We start from the raw sequence: 19,686 nt of genomic DNA, 5'->3' as shown, positions 1-19,686 counted from the left end.
GGTCTCTGACAGCAAGGACTTTAGGTTTTGGATAACTGTAGTGTCTTGCCTTGAATAACTCCCATTATTTGTACCAAATTGTTTCTCCCAAGACTGGGAACATGCACCACTGGCACAAAAACTAAAACAAGAGAGAAGGTAAAGGGTATCCAAAGACTTTACAGACAGGATCGTTGTTCAAATGAGGCTCTTCTCCTTTTCCCAAAGGTTTGAAAATCAATAAACAATGTGCAAGATCCCAGGCTCTTCCATCCACTCCAGGACACTTTGAAGGAAAACCAAGAGGAGGAGCCCTGGTAAATAGCCAAACAGTTTGAAATCTGATTCTAAAACGATTAGAACCCAATACAGTAGTGCCCAGTTTTCATCTGTTAGAGATCCAGGATAGCAATTCGTGTATTGATCTAGTCATCTGACGAACGTTGGGTCCCATTTATCAAGCAGACCCTGTGTTAAGAGTAATGGAAGCAGTGGGTGAACCAGAGAGATGGGGTTCATCCCTTTTTTGGAGTTAGAGGGTTGTGGAGGAAGAGACAACAAAACAAGTTAATACGCACATAAAAAGAATTAGTGTCTGAGAAAAATGCTGAGAGAGGAGATGCCGGGGTGGGGGACTGAGATAGGACGGTTATGGACAACTTCCTTGAAGAAGTGATGTGTAAGGGATAAGAAAAAGGAAGGCTTACAGAGAACAGGAATAAAAGTTTCAGGCAGAAGGGAGAGCAAGCCCAAGGACCCTGTGACAGGAAAGAGCCTGGCTGGTCCTAGCTGCATCTCTTTCTAAGGATGTGTGTGTGTGTGTGTGTGTGTGTGTGTGTGTGTTTAGCTTCCCCATCTATGATCTAACTTGCTAGAAGCCTAACCCAGCATAGGTCCAAGACACAGAATAGAGTCCAAACCACACTGAGTCTAGTCATAAGTGAACCAAAAAGATTCACTTTTTCCATGGCCACAGGGAACATCCCAGCCCGAACCAGCCATCTCAAAAACAAGGATCAAGAAAGTGGGACAGCAGCATGGCTTGGCACAAATCTGGTGTCAGACATCAAAGTTCATGTGTCCAGAACGTCCTCTTCACATATGTGGTACTATGATTTGTCTAAGACACATGTTTCCAGCACACACCAGGCACAACACTATAATGCCCACCTCTGTTCTGGAATATTACTTCATTTCTACTTTAACACTAAACTCATTCTGGCTATTAAACCATGAGTAAACATTCCCCCTGGGCAAATGCCTAAGCAAACATCAATTCTCTCTCTCCTCCCAAAAGTTAAATTCCACTATTTAGAAAGCCTTTTTATTTTTTCCCTCACTTTTTCTTATTCTTCCCCTCACTGAATGCATTGCCCTACTCTCCTTCCCCTCATGGATCTTTCCTTCATTCACTTCCCCTCCCGCCATTCCCTGCATGCCTTCACCCTCATCCCATCAAGTCCTCGGTCCACCAGGGATAGAGCATCACTCATAAGAGGGGGACCTGGAGCCATTACAGAACAGGTGACAATCGGCGAGGAGAAGCCCTTGGGTGGGCTTTTTTCTGCTGATATGCTGCTTCCCATTGCACAATCCCAAGGAAGAGAACAACAAAATCATCACTTGTATCCATTCCTACCCCTCCACCCCCCATGAAGAGGGACGAAAGACCTCTTTGCCTTGCTTTTAGAGAGTCCCATGTGGGGCCTTTGGAATGAAGAGTCCTTCCTGGGCATTAGATCAAAGGAGTCAAGTGAGTTTCCTTAATGCTTTCTGGACTCCGATGAAGTATAAATAAACTAAGAAAGGACCACAATTTTTATTGTATAATCAAATATTGTATTTTACAGGCTGTAGTTTATAACAGACTTCTATTTCACAGGCTGTAGTTTATAACAGACTTCTATTTCATGGGCTGATAAAAAACATTTTTAAGTGGAGGGTGCTAAGGATGGAGGTTTGAGTCCTCCCCAGAATGCAAATTCTGAATTTGAAGCCATAATATGATGGCATTTGGAGATGGAGCCTGTGGGAGAGAATCACGTCATGAGAGTGAAGCCCCCACCGTGGGATTCATGTCCTTATGTGAAGAGGAAGAGAGCTACCTTTTCTCTCTCTCTGAGCCTACAACAAGAAGAAGGCCATTTACAAGCCAGGAAGCAAGTTCTCACCGGAATCAGCCAGGCTGACACGCTGATGGCAGACTTCCCAACCTCCAAAACTGGGAGAAATAAGCGTTTGTTGTTTAAGCCTATGGTAATTTGTTATAGCAGCTGTAGCAGACCAAGACGAAGGATAGATAAAGGGCCCACTAACGTTCTCGTTTTCTATTAAGGACAATTGGAAAAATACAATTGCTATCTGTTATTGCCATTGATTCATAAATGCTTTAATGCCAAAAATTAGGTAAGATATAATGTCAGGATAAAGGATCTTATAAATCAAAAAAAAAAAAAGGATCTTATAAATCAAGTTATTTTTCTCACTTTGCTAGGGAACAGTAAATGTTTTGTCTTGGGCTGGCATTTGTGAACCAGTAGTTTATTTATTATTAAAGATTTTATATACTTATTTGTCAGAGAGAGAGAGAAAGCTCACAAGCAGGGGGAGCAGCAGGCAGAGGGAGAAGCAAGCTCCCCGGTGAGCAGGGAGCCAGATGCAGGACTCAATCGTGGGATCCTCACCTGAGCCAAAGGCAGATGCTTAACTGACTGAGCCACCCAGGCATCCCTGGACCAGCAGTTTAAAGATGGGACATTAGTGACTCAAATAACTAAATTTATAAGAGGAGTTTTCAGGCACGTCTGGATCCAGGTGCCGTAGGACTCTTTCTCCATTTCTTGATTTCATTATCTTCAGTGGTGATTTCATTCTCACATGGGCTTTCCCCATGAGGGGATCAGATGCCCATCAACAGCTTCAAGATTGTATTTTACCAGCCTAGCAATGAACTATTGATTCTTGGGCCTGACTCGCAATAGCACAAATTGGGTTATGTGCCTGTCTCTGAAACTATCTTAGTGACTCTAATTGGTCAGTGTGGGATCATATGCCCAACTCCTGGAAGGCAGAAGGGGGCTAAGGGTGACTTACAGTATAGTTGACCCTTGAATACCATGGGAGGATCAGGGTGCCAACCCCCCTGCCCTGTGCAGCTGAAAATCGTGTATAACTTTTGACTTCCCAAAAGCATAACTGCTAATAACCTACTGTTGACCAGAAGCCTTACAAATGAAATAGTTGTATTATGACATAGTAGCCATAAATAGTCAACACGTTTCATATGTTATATATACTACATCCTCACAATAAAATAACCCAGAGAGAAGAAAACATTATTTTTTTTGTTTTTTTTCCAATTTATTTATTTTCAGAAAAACAGTATTCATTATTTTTTCACCACACCCAGTGCTCCATGCAAGCTGTGCCCTCTATAATACCCACCACCTGGTACCCCAACCTCCCACCCCACCCCCCGCCACTTCAAACCCCTCAGATTGTTTTTCAGAGTCCATAGTCTCTCATGGTTCACCTCCCGTTCCAATTTACCCAAAAGCACATACCCTCCCCAATGTCCATAACCCTACCCCCCTTCTCCCAACCCCCCTCCCCCCAGCAACCCACAGTTTGTTTCGTGAGATTAAGAGTCACTTATGGTTTGTCTCCCTCCCTATCCCATCTTGTTTCATGGATTCTTCTCCTACCCACTTAAGCCCCCATGTTGCATCACCACTCCCTCATATCAGGGAGATCATATGATAGTTGTGTTTCTCCGCTTGACTTATTTCGCTAAGCATGATACGCTCTAGTTCCATCCATGTTGTCACAAATGGCAAGATTTCGTTTCTTTTGATGGCTGCATAGTATTCCATTGTGTATATATACCACATCTTCTTGATCCATTCATCTGTTGATGGACATCTAGGTTCTTTCCATAGTTTGGCTATTGTGACATTGCTGCACGTGCCCCTTTGGATCACTACGTTTGTATCTTTAGGGTAAATTCCCAGTAGTGCAATTGCTGGGTCATAGGGCAGTTCTATTTTCAACATTTTGAGGAACCTCCATGCTGTTTTCCAGAGTGGTTGCACCAGCTTGCATTCCCACCAACAGTGTAGGAGGGTTCCCCTTTCTCCGCATCCTCGCCAGCATCTGTCATTTCCTGACTTGTTGATTTTAGCCATTCTGACTGGTGTGAGGTGATATCTCATTGTGGTTTTGATTTCTATTTCCCTGATGCCGAGTGATATGGAGCACTTTTTCATGTGTCTGTTGGCCATCTGGATGTCTTCTTTGCAGAAACGTCTGTTCATGTCCTCTGCCCATTTCTTGATTGGATTATTTGTTCTTTGGGAGAAGAAAACATTATTAAGAAAATCACAAGGAAGGGGTACCGGGTAGCTCAGTCAGTTAAGCGTCTGCCTTCACCTCAAGTCATGATCTCAGGGTCTTAAAATTGAGCCCTGCATCAGGCTCCCAAGGAGCCTGCTTCTCCCTACCCCTTTGCTCCTCCCCTGGCTCGTGCTCTCTCTCACCCACTCTCGCATATAAATAAATAAAATCTTAAAGAAAAAAAAAGAAAACCATAAGGAAGAGAAAATACATTTATAGTACTCCACTGTATTTATTGGAAAAAATCTGCATATAAGTGGACCCATGTAGTTCAAATCCATGTCGTTCAAGTGTCAACCATATAGGACAGTTGGTTCCTATTTTTTTTTTAATAAAAAAACTTTCAAATGAAGAATCAATGATTATAGACAAAAACAAAAGAACATGGCAATGTTATTAAATTCAAGAACAATTTTAATTTTACTATGACTCTTCAGTCAAGTGAATTCAATCATTCAACAAACATTTATTTATTTATTTATTTATTTTTAAAGATTTTATTTATTTATTTGTCAGAGAGAGAGGGAGAGAGAGTGAGCACAGGCAGACAGAGTGGAAGGCAGAGTCAGAGGGAGAAGCAGGCTCCCTGCGGAGCAAGGAGCCCCATGTGGGACTCGATCCCAGGACGCTGGGATCATGACCTGAGCCGAAGGCAGCTGCTCAACCAACTGAGCCACCCAGGCGTCCCTCAACAAACATTTATTAAGTACACCTCTGTGCCAGGCACTCTGATAGGCAATAAGGATAGAATGACAAATTTGTGGTCCCTGCCTTCAACGAACTCACCATCTGTGAGGAGAGGGAGAGAGTGATACTTTTTATGATAGTGTGTAAGCAATTGAAGGTCAGTCCCATCAAAGGTTAAAGAATCATAATCCCCCTTGTCATTCAGTCCTATTTTGGCTAATGCAGGCCTGACTTAGTACCATATGAAATCAGATGTCTCCTAACATCTCCTGTGAAACACTATACACTAATTCAAACATAATTGTCATACAGGAGGTGGAGGTATGGGGGAATGTGAACTTGACCACAGTACAACAAGAAACAGCAATGTGGTCCAGCTGCTTAAACAGGCAATGCATTCCCAGACTGTGCTAGAAAAAGCACAGCATTACATCAAAAGAGCATAGCCCCACCAGGCCCCACAGGGGTCAGGCTTCCTCTGGAGTGTGGTATATAGTTCCTGGCACATATTCAGGAAAGACATTGAAGGTCATGACATCACTAAGCCTCATGGACTCACCAGGATAAAATATTGCCAAGGGAAGACAAACATGGCTAATTCAAAGCAAAGTTTTGAAATCAGTTGAGGGGGAGCCTACATTGCACAATGGAAAGACTTTGGTACTGACAGATGCTGGTTTGAATCCTAGCTTTGTCCTCTACAAGCTCTGTTTTCTTTTTTTTTTTTTTTAAGATTTATTTGACAGAGAGAGAGAGATCACTAGTAGACAGAGAGGTAGGCAGAGAGAGAGAGAGAGAAGCAGGCTCCCTGCTGAGCAAAGAGCCCTATGTGGGACTCCATCCCAGGACCCTGAGATCATGACCTGAGCCGAAGGCAGCGGCTTAACCCACTGAGCCACCCAGGCGCCCCAAGCTCTGTTTTCTTGGGCAAATCAGGTATTCCCAAGGTGTGGGTAAAGAATCATGCGTAGTACTCAAGATGTTTTTCAGGATAATTCGGGTGGTACAGGAGTGGATTTTAGGTTATGCTCTGACCCAATAATCACTTAGTGAAACTTAGTGAAAAAGTTGTTCTCTTATCAATTTCTTTAGATCCTTCTGAATATGTCAAGCAGAAAGTTTCTGTTTGGTGTTAACTTTCTAACACTGGCTAGTTTCATTTTTTTAATTAATTATTTTTATTAACAAATAATGTATTATTTGCCCCCAGGGTACAGGTCTGTGAATCGTCAGGCTTACACACTTCACAGCACTCACCATATCACATACCCTCCCCAATGTTTTTTAACAAACGCAGAGTAGACCTCACACTCAGAATTAGAATTTACTAACAGTTTTATTTCCACGATTACCTTCTATGAATTACAGTCTATACTGGCTTTGTATTTATGGGAGTGGCACACAGTTTCTCTTAAAAAACAAAGTGATGGCTCCGTAGCTCAGGGGTTAGAGCACTGGTCTCATAAAAAACAAAGTGAGTAAATTTAAATAAAAACATTAAACAAAAAAATAGCAAGGTAGTATGCCATTTCATCAAGAATATGATGATGGTTTTTTGAGAGTACCAGATTACAGCAAAAAGTGGCACAGGAACGACTGAAGTGTGGGAAGTGTGGGAAGCACTAGGCAAGCGAGGGACTCAACCTCGCAGAGCCTCAGAGCCTCATTTACAAGCTAAGGATTACAATAACTTCCTGGCTGGATTATTGTCATGATACCTGCTAGGAAAAAACAACCAATATTATTTGGAAAAGGAAAAGATAAGCTTGTTTATCTTGCTTCATTAATGCAGACAACCAGGAAAAGAAAAGAAAGATGATTTATAAATTTATAAAATACTTTGGGGCGCCTGGGTGGCTCAGTGGGTTAAAGCCTCTGCCTTCGGCTCAGGTCATGATCCTGGAGTCCTGGGATCGAGCCCCACGTTGGGCTCTCTGCTCCACGGAGAGACTGCTTCCTTCCTCCTTTCTGTCTCTGCCTGCCTCTCTGCCTACTTGTGATCTCTTTCCTGTGTCAAGTAAATAAATAAAATCTTTTAAAAAATTTATAAAATACTTTGTAAAAATTGATTCTATTCAAATGAATCTATTTCTCAGGTGATAAATATTTTTCCAACCAATGGAAGGAAAAAAAAATATATGGTAGGCTCTTAACTGAAGGCTAGGTCTCAATAAACATTTACTATAAAATTGTCTTCATGGGGCACCTCGGTGGCTCAGGCAGTTAAGTGTCTGACTCTTGATTTCTGCTCAGATCATGATCTCAGGGTTGTGAGATGGAGCCCTGTCAGGCGTCACACTCAGCTGCTTGAGATTCTCTCTTTCCCCCTCTCTGTGCCCTTCCTCCCTGCTCTCTCTCTCTCTCTCTCTAAAGTAAATAAATCTTTAAAAAATAATAAAATAAAATAGTCTTCAGTTTTTCAGCTTCCCTTTTCCTTCCACTCTCTCCTTCCACATCCCCAGATACCTTCTCTCTTGTCTTCTCATGAAAATAGTAAAAAATAGAATATCACTTAGATATATAAAAGAATGAATTTTTTCCCCAAAGTATTACCTCAACTAAGCACTTGCATTTTAAGGTAGATTTGTTTACCTATTTGATTTTTACTTCTAATTATGAAGGATTCTTTATTCTTCATTAAACCAAATTCAAGCTAGCGTAAATAGGAAGAGAAGGAGCCTATAGGAAACACTGTATCCATATATAAGAAGAGCCTTATAGATACACATGATTGGGTCTTTTCTTAGAACTCAGAAATTTCCTTACAAGGTCTTTTTCTTCCACAAAGAACAAACCAGGGATTGGCTTTCCTCTTACCCTCTAGGGTCTATGCCTAAATCGAACCAAATGGCCTCTGAGGTCTTCTTACAGGAATTGACCTGGTCCTAGTACTAGACAGATGCCTTCTCCCCAGAATCAACCTGACTCCTCCTCTAAGAGAGCATACCTCCCCAGCCCTTCCTCCATCCAACCCGAGTCCTCTCCTTTCTGTCCTGGGGCATTCTGTCATCATTTTGATGAAAGATTAATAATATTTCCAAGTGATGTTTCTTCCTTCTCTGACATCATGGAATGCAGAGCTATAGATATGGTATATCTATACAATGAAATATTATGCAGCCATCAAAAAACCCCCAGAATTTTGCCATTTGCACTGACATGGATGGAACCAGAGGCTATTATGCTAAGCAAAATAAGTCAATCAGAGAAAGACAATAATCAAATGATCTCACCAATAGGAGGAATTTGAGAAACAAGACAGAGGATCATAGGGGAAGGGAGAGAAAAATGAAATAAGATGAAACCAAGGAGGGAGACAAACCCTAAGACACTCTTAATCTCAGGAAACAAACTGAGGGTTGCTGGAGTAGAGGAGGGTGAGAGGGTTGGGGTGGCTGAATGATGGACACTGGGGAGGGTATGTGCTATGGTGAGCGCTGTGAATTGTGTAAGACTGATGAATCACAGACCAGTACCCCCGAAACAAATGATACATTATATGTTAATTTTTTTAAATTGCAGTTTAAATAGTAAAAAAAAAAAATGCAGCTCTATGCCTTCTATATTATCTCATGAAGACATCATTAAAACACATTTTTGATGTGGGAAACAAAGGCAGAAGAAAAATTACTAAATTTCCTTACTACTTACAACCCGCTGAGAAGTCCTTGAAATAGGCAGGGTGACATTCCTCTAGGAACTCAGCTGCCTCGATGTTAATACTTCGCTAAAGGCAAAAGCCAATCTTAGCCCAATCCCCAGGATCCTGTAAGTCTACTTTAACATATAAAAATGTCTTTGGGGCGACTGGGTGGCTCAGTCAGTTGAGCATCTGCCTTCAGCTCAGGTCATGATCTCGGGGTCCTGGCATCGAGCCGTGTGTTCAGTGGTGAGCCTGCTTCTCCCTCTCCTACTGCCTTCTGCTTCCCCTGCTTGTGCTACCTCCTACCCCTTCTCTCTGTCAAATAAAATCTTTAAAAAAAAAAAATTTCTTTGGAACCTTCATCTTTACCCCCCTAAGATACATGATGACAATCATCCTCCAAGCATATGACCCACTGATAGACATCTGAAGAGCCTCATGACTGAGTTTTTAGTAAACAGTAATAGCTAGCCCCTTCAGGATCCTGGAAACCTTGTTTCCAAAATACCTGCCAGTCTTCTGCTACCCCTAACCCCCTCCCAGCTTGAAAGTATATAATGGGGTCACTTCCCATGCTCCCAGTGCAGCTTCTCTTTCTGCCCACGGGTCCTGTCCCTGTGCTTGAATAGAATCACATTTTTGTACCAAAGACATCTCAGGAATTCTTTCTTGGCTGTTGGCTCAGGACCTCACCAACGTGAAAAAACTACATCATCTTTAATAACAAATAGGAATATGTTATTTTATCTGCACTTTTTTTTTTTCAGTGCTGGTCCCCTGGCTATTCTAAGATGAACAGATGACTCGCACCGCGAGCAAGGCCAACTTAGTTTCAGCAGCTTGCTGCTTTCACAGCTTGCCATCACTAGCAACAGCTTGTGGTTGTGACGTGACACATTCCAGAGGGAAGCCAGGGGGAGTTGGCTTTGATTTGGGGCCAAACCATGCCAAACTATTAGTGATATCATCCATCATAGCAGTAACAGACAATTTAGAGGCTGTATGTCCTGACAGGTTTAGGTTCAGACATGAGAGACCAAAAAATGACACATGCCCTGCCCCGCCCCACTGCTCGTGCACCCTCTCTCAAATAAATCTTTAAAAAGTTCAGGTTGATTTGAGTGTAAAGACATTCAAAATTATCTTCTTTTTAACATGAAATGCCTGGGGCACCTGGGTGGTGCAGTTGGTTGGGCTTCCAGTTCCTTGTTTCAGCTCAGGTGGTGATCTGGGGTCCTGGGATCCAGCCCCCGGGGGGACCCTGGGCTCCATGCTCCCCATAGAGTCTACATCGGACTCTGCCTTTCCCTCTGCCCATGCGCTCTTTTTCTTTCTGGAATTAATGAATCTTTAAAACAACAACAACACAACAAAATGCTTAAGGGGCACCTGGGTGGCTTAGCTGGTAAGGCGACCTACTCTTGGATTCCAGTTGGATCATGATCTTGGTGGTGAAATCAAGCCCCTCTTGGGGCTCGCCCTCTGGCCCAGTCTGCTCAAGGCTCTCTCTCCCTCTCCCTGCCTTGCTGTCCCTCCCCCCTGCATTCTCTCTCTCTCAAACAAATAAATAGATAAATAAATAAAATCTTTAAAATGAAATGCTCAAGTTCAATTTAATGCTGATTTCATATGACATACTTGACCCTGTCCAAGAAACATCAGAAAAGTATATGCAGAAAACACAAAATTGTGGTTAAGGGAATAGTAACAGTGTCTTCAAAAATAAGGGCCATAAGTTTGCAGTGTTAATTACTTATTCTTAAGAAGAGAAGTCCTTATTTTACAGACAAATGAAGCATTTGTTAACAATTTCAACATAACCCAGAGTATCGATATTTTTTACCAGAGAGTTTTCTAAATTTTTTTTTTTTTAAGATTTTTTAATTTATTTGACAGAGAGAGATCACAAGCAGGCAGAGAGAGAGAGAGAGAAGGAAGCAGGCTCCCGGGTGAGCAGAGAGCCCGATGCGGGGCTCGATCCCAGGATCCTGGGATCATGACCTGAGCCAAAGGCAGCGGCTTAACCCACTGAGCCACCCAGGCGCCCCTTACCAGAGAGTTTTCTGCCCACAATGTTGACATGCAGCAAAAAGGAGGAGGGGAATCGTAAGGCTGTTCCTCAAAAAATGAAACCTAGAATTACCACGTGATCCAGCAATTCTATTTCTGGATGTATACTGAGAGAACCGAAGGCTGGGTTTCAAACATATTTGTATGTACGTCCATGTTCACAGCAGCATGACTCACGGCAGTCGAAGAGTAGAGGCAAACCTTGGATGGAACAAGTCCCCTGACACAGGAATGCATGAACAGAAGGTTCTATCATACAACGGATACTACTATGCTAAGGGAGTTCCAAAAGGACAGATAGAAGATTCCACTAATAGGAGGGATCTGGAGTAGTCAGATTCATGGAGACAGAAAGTGGAATGGAGGTTGCCCCTGGCCTGGTGGAGAGAAATGAGGAGTTAGTGTCTGATGAATAGGATTTGGGTCTGGGGAGATGAAAAAGCTGTGGGGTTGGGTGGTAGTGATAATTGCCCAACCGTGTGAATGTACTTAATGCTACAGAATCGTTCACTTAAAAATGGTTAAAAATGCCGAAGTTTTAGGGGCGCCTGGGTGGCTCAGTGTGTTAAGCTGTTGCCTTTGGCTCAGGTCATGATCTCAGGGTTCTGGGATCGAGTCCCGCAGCATCGGGCTCTCTGCTCAGCAGGGAGCCTGCTTCCCTCTCTCTCTCTGCCTGCCTCTCTGCCTACTTGTGATCTCTGTCAAATAAATAAATAGATAAATCTTTAAAAAAAAAATGCCGAAGTTTTAGGTTACGTGACGTATATTTCACCACAAGGGAAGAAGAAGGGAAATCCCATGAACATTTCTGTTTTAGTATATGTGCTGCCGAAGCGAGCACCCATGAACATTTCTGAAATAGAGGTTTCTCTGTGATGGACACACAGGGAGAGACTTGTTGAATTTCTTCGCCATCGCCTGGGTAGCTCCCAGAAACGTGAGGCGCACAAATTCAGACAACACGCCGGCAGAGCGACTCTGTGGCCTTGAAGACGCAAAGGGAATCCTGCGAGGATTCACGGGCAAGTTGAAAGCCTTCTCTCAGCCCTGACCGGTTCTCGCATTCTGTTGTTCGTCACTTTTAAATTCTCAGAGCTGTCCCGAGAGACTCTCCTCAGGGAAAAATGGGACGGACCAGAGCGGACGCCAACTCTGCCTGCTGTGAGGAAAACTGCCTCGGGCGGGGGAGGAGGAGGCCCGCACCACAGGCAGGAACCCAGCGGGCCTTCGCTCCGAGGAATTTCGCCTTTTTTTCTAGGCTGGAAGGCCGTGTGGGGCCGGGGACTCGCACGGAGCCCAGGCGGCACGCAGGGCCCAACGACCGGCGAGCGGCGGGCGCCGGGCCCTGGGACCCGTGCCTCAGTTTCCCCTGCCAGAGGCCCTCCGAGCGCCGCCCCCTCTGACTCCGCGGGGCGGGCGGGCCGCCAGGGGGCGCGAGCGCGGGGCGGGCGCCCGGAGGTGGGCGCGCGGGGACCGAGGAGCCCCCGGGCCGCGCGGCCGCGAGAGGCGGAAGCCTGGGCGGGAGGCGGGAGGCGGGGCGGCCGCGCTGAGTCACACCGGATCGGCCCGCCCGCCGCTTCCAGGGGCGGAGGTGACAGCGGCCCCGCGGACAGGGTGGCGCAGTGCCCGCCGCGCCGCGGGTCCCTCTGGGCGGCGGGTCCCCTCAGCCCCGCCGCACCGGGTCCGCGAACCGAGCCGGTGCGGCGGGCTGAGGGGACACGCGCCCAGAGGGACGCGCCGCGCGGCCGGGCCTGCGCCACCCTTGCCCCGCGGCGGCCGCTGCCCCGGCCGGGAGCCCCCGGGTGGAGGACGGGGAAGGAGGTGCAGAGCGCCGGCCCTCCTCGCAGCCCGGGTCAGGTCCGGCCGTGGGAGGTCCCCGCCGGGGCCGGGGGGGAGGCTGGGCGGCCGGCAGTCGGGGGGACGCGGATGTGGGCTTTTGAGACGGTGTCAAGCCCCGGGCTCTTTTCACTGCACCGCCCTGCCACTCGGGCAACGAGGCGGAATCTGAGAGCTGGAAAAGAATTCAGCACGAGCCCAGCCCCCCTGTTTTACAGATGAAGAAATATTCTGGCTTGCTCAAAGTCACATCCAGGCGGTCTCGGAGTCGGTGATTCTGTGTCAGGGAGGCAGGGAGGGATGATTTCCGAGGCAAGACTAAGTAAGACCAGTTGGGCTAGAGATGCAGGTTTGGTTATGCTGGACTTTTGCTGTCTCTCACGGACCCCCGCATTCCTGCCACAGGTATTGATGTCCACCAGGCATCAGTTTCTCAAAGCACTTAACCATGAGGAGGGTGACGGTGCCGTCCTTTGCATAAAGGAATACTGGGGTTACGAACTGCCCAGGTCTGCGGCAGATCAGGCGCTGTGGAGACCTCTTGGGGTGTAGAGTTAATTTTTTAAATGCAAAAAAAAAAAAAAAAAACCAAACCCACTTAAATGCAGTTTCATTATCCTTTATTGTCTCTCATTTATGCAATGATGAAGGGCCCTCGAACCGTTATTCTGTTATATTGGTAACTTGCCTATTTTACAGTAATATGCACAGCTTATGTTGGAAGACTTTCTTTTCCTAATTAGTGATGCTGTGATACGTGGCAAGCCAGTGGTAGGCTTCATGTTTAGGGTCTGAGCCTAGTTAAGCTCTGATTGTTTGCAAAGGGGAGTTCCAGGGGGGAGAGTGGGACTGATTAATCCCTGGTCTTATTTGGCATTTGGCAGACTGAAAAGTACCTGACCTCATACAGGTGTGCTTTCTTAGTGCCGCATTTATTACCCAACAGAAATAGATTCCAGGTGATAAGCAAGTTAGTTTATCCCTCAGCACCTGTTTTTCTCTAAATTATTGAATTAAAGGATCTCCAGCCCCCTCGGAACTCCTGATTTTTCCATGTTAATTTGAAACATATGTCACTCATTGTGACAAAAATTTTAATAAAACAAGTCACCTGGGGCGTCTGGGTGGCTCAGTGGATTAAGCCGCTGCCTTCGGCTCAGGTCATGATCTCAGTGTCCTGGGATCGAGCCCTGCATCGGGCTCTCTGCTCAGCGGGGAGCCTGCTTCCCCTTCTCTCTCTGCCTAACTCTGCCTACTTGTGATCTCTCTCTGTCAAATAAATAAATAAAATCTTTAAAAAAACAAAACAAAACAAAAAAACAAGTCACCTTATCAGTGTTGGCCTAACATAAGTGTGGAAACGATTTTTCAAATTACTTCAGTGTTAAATTCACTTAAATTCAGAGATTGGAATGGATTGCTTTGTGAGGATAGCTAAAATCTGACTTGGGAATTGGGTGTGTGGGCTGCACAGATAACTTCTGCAATAAGCTGAGAACATTCTGCCTCAGGAAATGTGATAAGATATCTTTTATATAGGAGGCATATTGTGTGTATATTTGGCTGAGGTAGAATAAGAATTGTTACAGTCTGTCCAAATATGTGCGTTATTTTGTCTTGCGGCCCCAAAGCAGAGCATTTTCCCACTTCTGGTTTCTTCTGGAGCTTTCCGAGTGGCCCTCTTTCCTGCAGAGACCCTTTCCCGTTCCTCTTTCATTCACATTGCAGTTCAGAGCCTCCTGCAAGCACTAATCGCTGATCGAGCTTTACGCTTTGAATATGACAAATCCCAATTCTTTTTTTTTTTAAGATTTTTATCTATTTATTTGATAGACAGAGATCACAAGTAGGCAGAAGGCAGGCAGAGAGCGGGGGTGGGGGGCGGGAAGCAGGCTCCCTGGTGAGCAGAGAGCCCTATGTGGGGCTCGATCCCAGGACCCTGAGATCATGACCTGAGCCGAAGGCAGAGGCTTAAACCACTGAGCCACCCAGGTGCCCCGACAAATCCCAATTCTTGAGTCACTACTTATGAACTCCTAAGGGTGGGTGTTCATTTTTAGAACATAGTGCGAGAATCCAGGAGGCTCTGGCTCTGAAAAAGGGTTAAGTGGACTGTGCTTAGATTTTTATCTTTGTTGTTACTTGAAGGCTGCAGTATGGGAAGGCTCCCCGGCCAGCAAACTCACTTATCTCTGCCTCAGAAGGAAATCCTTTCTGCAGAATGCCTGGGGAATCTTCAAGTGTGTTATTGTTCTCAACCCTCCCACTTTACAGTGTTGGGCTAAAATAAGCAAAAAGCTGTTTTTCAAATTTCAGATACTTCAGTGATTTTTGTTGTAGATACTTGTTATATTGGAATTTTTTTAAATGATAGAAGCAACTACAATAAAATGCAAATGGAGACTTGCAAAGCTATTGCCAGGTATAAGACTTGAATCATTTTCTAGGTTTATTATTGTTTCTGAAGTCAGTGTATTACCTACAGGATAGCATTGTTACAGGCTTATCTGCTCTGAAATTCTCAGCTGTGCTAGATTTTTAGCTAAAGCATCCTGAAAATTCATTCAGAGTTACATATGAAAAGTTTCACAACAACAATCCAATTAATATTAAATAGTTTCTTATGTTCGGCTTAGGAATACATCTGGATAAACTAATTTTCAAGATTGGATAACATAGCTTGTGGGTCAGGTGTTAATTACGAGATACCAGGGACATCTGGCTGGCTCAGCCTGTAGAGCGTGCGACTCTTAATCTCAGGATTGTGAGTTCAAACCCCACGTTGTTCATAGACCTTACTTTAAAAAAATTATGAGATATTAGACTTTTGCCTGGAAAGACAGAGACCTAAAGTAATCGCCATAAAATAAGATCACAGAACAGCTCTATAATGAAAAAAGCCCTTAACTTTTGGTTGGGCGCTTTATCCTCAATGCTGTAAAAGCCAGAGGAGATAAAATGAACATAGAGTAGCTCAAATGTATTCTTTTATTTTTAGGTGTTAGGGATTACCCAAGGACCCAATCACCAAGAACCAAGACAGCACAGCAGAGCAAATAGGGCATTGTGCTAGGGGGCTGAGGTCTGCAATTCTGATTTGTCCATTCACTACATTAAGCACCTGTGTCTACCAGGCGCTATTCTGAGGTTCTGGGGATAGAGCCCCAAATGAAACAGACAAAACCCCATGGAAAGGCGGCAGCATTGCAGTACGGGGCAGACAAATCAAACTGTGCATGGGTAGATGGTCACATGCTCATCATGCTCTGGAGAACTTTAAAGAGTTGTAAACAATAGGAAAGAGTAAGTATGTGGGGGGTGGGCAGGATTGACTTTATTAATACAGAGAGGTCAGAGAAGGCCTCTGCTAAGGTCACTTTTGATCTAGGCCTGGAAGGAATTGAGACTGTGAGGGTGGAGGGGACAGAAGGATGAGCAAGTTCCAGGCCCAGATGCTGAGCCCGTTTGGCATGCGTGAGGGCCGGCGAGGTCCTAGCGGCCGGGCAGTGCCACTGTGGGCGAGCGTGAGGTGGCAGCAGAGGAGGGGTGGTGGGAGTGGGAAGGGGCGCATCAGTGTAGCCCATTGTAAGGACTTTGACCTTTGCTCTGAGTGAGGGGGAAGAGGCCATTAGAGGGTTTTGAACAGAGCTGTTCATGATGACTTCAGTTTGACAGCGTCACTCTGGCTGCTGGGCAAGAGCAGAAGGGGGACAGAGCACAGAGTCAGAAACACCTTCCCTTTCATACTAGTGTGTGACCCTAAACCATAACTCTTCTTGGGGCCTTAGTTTCCTCATCTGTAGGATGACCAGGTCCCTTCGAGCTCTAGAATTTTAAGATTCTAAGTAGCGTGGAGCTCGGGGGACATGAAGAGTTTCTAAAAGTAAACAGCTTCAGATGACCCAGAAACTTGACTCAGACCTTCCTTTAGCTGAATCCCTCAAATCAAGAGGTAATCAGTCTTCTCACTCAGGTTGTCAGGTCGTGGGAGCCAAAATAGTTTCGTGAATATTCACTGCTGATCCCTTTAGTGCTCTGCTGATCCCTGAATTTTCTCTTCCTGCTTGAAAGAGGATGAAGAGCTGTTACTCATCAACAGAGCTGGCAACCAAAGTAGCTTTTGTTGTTAGGAAAGTTGGAAACTTTGGGGAAGGAAACAATTCTAATTTTATATTTATCATGGGTTATTCGAATTTTTCTTTCTTTCTTTCTTTTTTAACAGGGAGGAGGCTGAAAGATTTGTTTTTAATTCTCTTATCCCTTTCCCATTCACCTTATGTCACATAGATACTCATTCTAATGCAGGGAATGTGTTTCTTTTTATCTGTGTAGGATCTTGTTTGTTTTATGTGTGTTTTAATTTATAAAACTGTATTTCATTTTGCTGCCTTTTTCTCTAAATACTGGTTTGAAGATCCATATGTTTCTATGTGTACATCCATTTCTGTGTGTACATCGTTTTTAACTAATGCATTATACTCCGTGCTATGCGCTCAAACCCTAGTTTTTCGTATCTGCTTTATGCGTGATAGACACTCGGGTTGTCCTTCCGTCCTCACATATGTGTTGCTGCAGGGACCATCTTCGTACCTATCCATTTATAAAGCTGCATAATAGTTACTCAGAAGGGAATCGCTGGGCTATAGGATGGCGCATAATAAATTTGATTAAATAGTGGTAGGTTCCTCTTCGCGTTGGCTGCCAGAAGTGTTGGAGGCTTCCTATGCTCCCCTGTCCTGCCAGCGCTCAGCTTTATCCAGTTCTCCATCTTTCCTGGTCTCGGAGGTACAAAGTGATCTCTTGCCATTTTAATTTGTGTTTCTTTGCTTACAAAGGATTGCGAGCATCTCTTATATATACAGCTCCTTCTGTAAATTGCTTATGCAGATCTTTGGCCATTTTCTATTGGAGTTGCTATCTGCATTGTTCATATTTAGACTGCAGATGTCTTCTCTTTGGGCATCTGTTAATTTTGTCTTTGTCCTTTTTTTTTTTTTAAGATTTATTTATTTGAGAGAGAGAGAGAGAGAGTGTGTGTGTGTGTGTATGTGTGCTCACGTATGCAGGAGAGGGGCAGGGGCAGAGAGAACCTCCAGCCGACTCCCTGCTGAGCTTGGAGCCTGACTTGGGGTCCATCTCACGACCCTGAGATCAGGACCTGAGCCAAAACCAAGAGTCAGTCCGATAACTGACTGAGCCACCCAGGGGCCCCTCTTTTTTGTCCTTTGATCAAGAAACGTTCTTAATTCGATGTAATCGGATAAATTCTTTGACGTGTTTAATACTTGTGGAGTTTGAAGAAGCCCCTCTCAATCGCTGGGTCATAACAATTTCTTTAATTCAACTAGAGCCCATGTTGCGTATGGTATTAGACAGGGATCCAGTCCTATTATTCTTAATGAGGCAAATTTTTCAGTAATATCTCCAAAAGCATCCATGTTTTCCTCCATTGAATTGTGGTATCTTTTGTCTCATCTATGGTTTCTGTGGATAAACTAGTCTGTTCGAAGCCTCTGTTCTGTTCCATTAGTCTGTCAGTTACTGCTACGTGTCTTATTGCAATGATTTTATAGATTTTATAATATGTTCTCATGACGGGCACAGCAAGTGCCCCATCTCTATTCTTCATCTTTAATTAGCTACTCCTGGACCATTATTTTTCTATATAAAATTTGGAATCATGTTTATAAATTCCTCAAAAATTCTATTTTTAAAGAATTTTTACTTGGATTACATTGAATTTATAAATTATTTGGGAGAAGCTTGACATCTTTTTGATATTAACTCATTTCCTCCAAGAGCATGTAATGTGTCTCTCCATTTATTCAGCACTTTTTAAAAGAATTTTTGTTTTATTTGGAAATAATTTAGAACTAGCAGAAGAGTTCTAAGGTTAGTACAAAGAGCTCCTGTATGTCCCTCACCTAGATTCACCAAATGTTAGCATTTTGCCATATTTGCTTTATTACTCCCTCTCTGCATTTCTATGCGTGTTTTTTTTTTCTGACCCATTTGAGTTTGTTGCATCATGCCCTTTTATCCCTGAAATACTTCATCAGCTAATTTTTAAATCCTTTATTAGAACTTTAAATTTTTTCTCCATAAAGGTCTAGGAAGGTGTTTTTGGTTAAACTAATTTCTAATTATTTCATAGTTTCACTGCTGTTATGAATCATATCTCTATTTTCTCTATTTTCTTAAAATTGGTAGTTTAAGAGAAAGAGTGTTGACTATTAGCATGCTGATTTTGTATCTGATAGCATTTCTTCCCCATCTTATTCAAATAGTTGATTTCTGGGTTTTTCCCCACTATTCCCACTATTCTCATTTTTTCCCGCTATTAATTACAAGTCCTTGAAAATAGTGCTAGTTTTGTAGCTTCTTACCCATCCTTATACATCTTATTTCTTTATCTTTCCTTGCAGCAGCGGCCAGAATTTCCAGGACTATTTCAAAACAGTTGCTATGCTAGTAGGTGTCTTTGTCTGGCTTTCAGTCTTAAAGAGAATGAGTCCAGCATTTTTCCATTTCATATACTGTTTGTTTTGGATTTTAGATGTGCCTTTCTCCAGTTAGGGTGTTCTCCTCTATTCCTAGTTTACTGAGCATTTTCATCATAAATGGGTATTAAGCCTTATAGATACTTTTTCGGATTTGTCTCCAAAGAAGTAAGATGGCATCAAGAGGGTGCATATGGAAGGCCTTAGCCTCTGCTAAAGGTTAAGTTCTAACCAAAAGAGGATTTTTAAGAGTCTTCAGTACTTCTGAACCTTATTTACATAAATTAATGATAAATGTTTCATGATTCCAATATAACTTATTTCACCTTCAGATCAGCTTTTTTCTCCTGCTGTTAAGAGTCAGAATTTAAATAGCTGGTGTAAAGAATGAGAGAGAGCCATATTCAGCATCACAACTGGGGTCGTCAGCATGATTGTAAATATAAGATATGTAAAATTATAGTTTGTTTACTCCGGATCAGTTTCTAGTACAGGTATAAATCTTACCCACGTAGATCTCACAAAATGTTGAGATACCTCAACAGGTAGGTCTTTAGCAACTGTAACTACTGGGGTATC

General features: G+C 43.7%; 1 protein-coding gene across 1 annotated transcript in view; it reads left to right on the top strand.

Moving 5' to 3' along the window:
• CPN1 (carboxypeptidase N subunit 1) overlaps positions 1-12,829 on the top strand; it is a 38,873-nt gene extending 26,044 nt beyond the window's left edge. Inside the window, 1 exon segment of the mRNA XM_044236840.1 lies at positions 11,865-12,829. Within this exon segment, the coding sequence (XP_044092775.1) occupies positions 11,865-12,829 (965 nt within the window).
• The last annotated feature ends 6,857 nt before the right edge of the window (positions 12,830-19,686 follow it).

Source organism: Neovison vison, chromosome 2, assembly GCF_020171115.1.
Source record: "Neovison vison isolate M4711 chromosome 2, ASM_NN_V1, whole genome shotgun sequence".
Taxonomy (NCBI): Eukaryota; Metazoa; Chordata; class Mammalia; order Carnivora; family Mustelidae; genus Neogale; species Neogale vison.
Note: the sequence above shows the minus strand (reverse complement) of the source record. Positions and strands in the feature narration are given on the sequence as shown.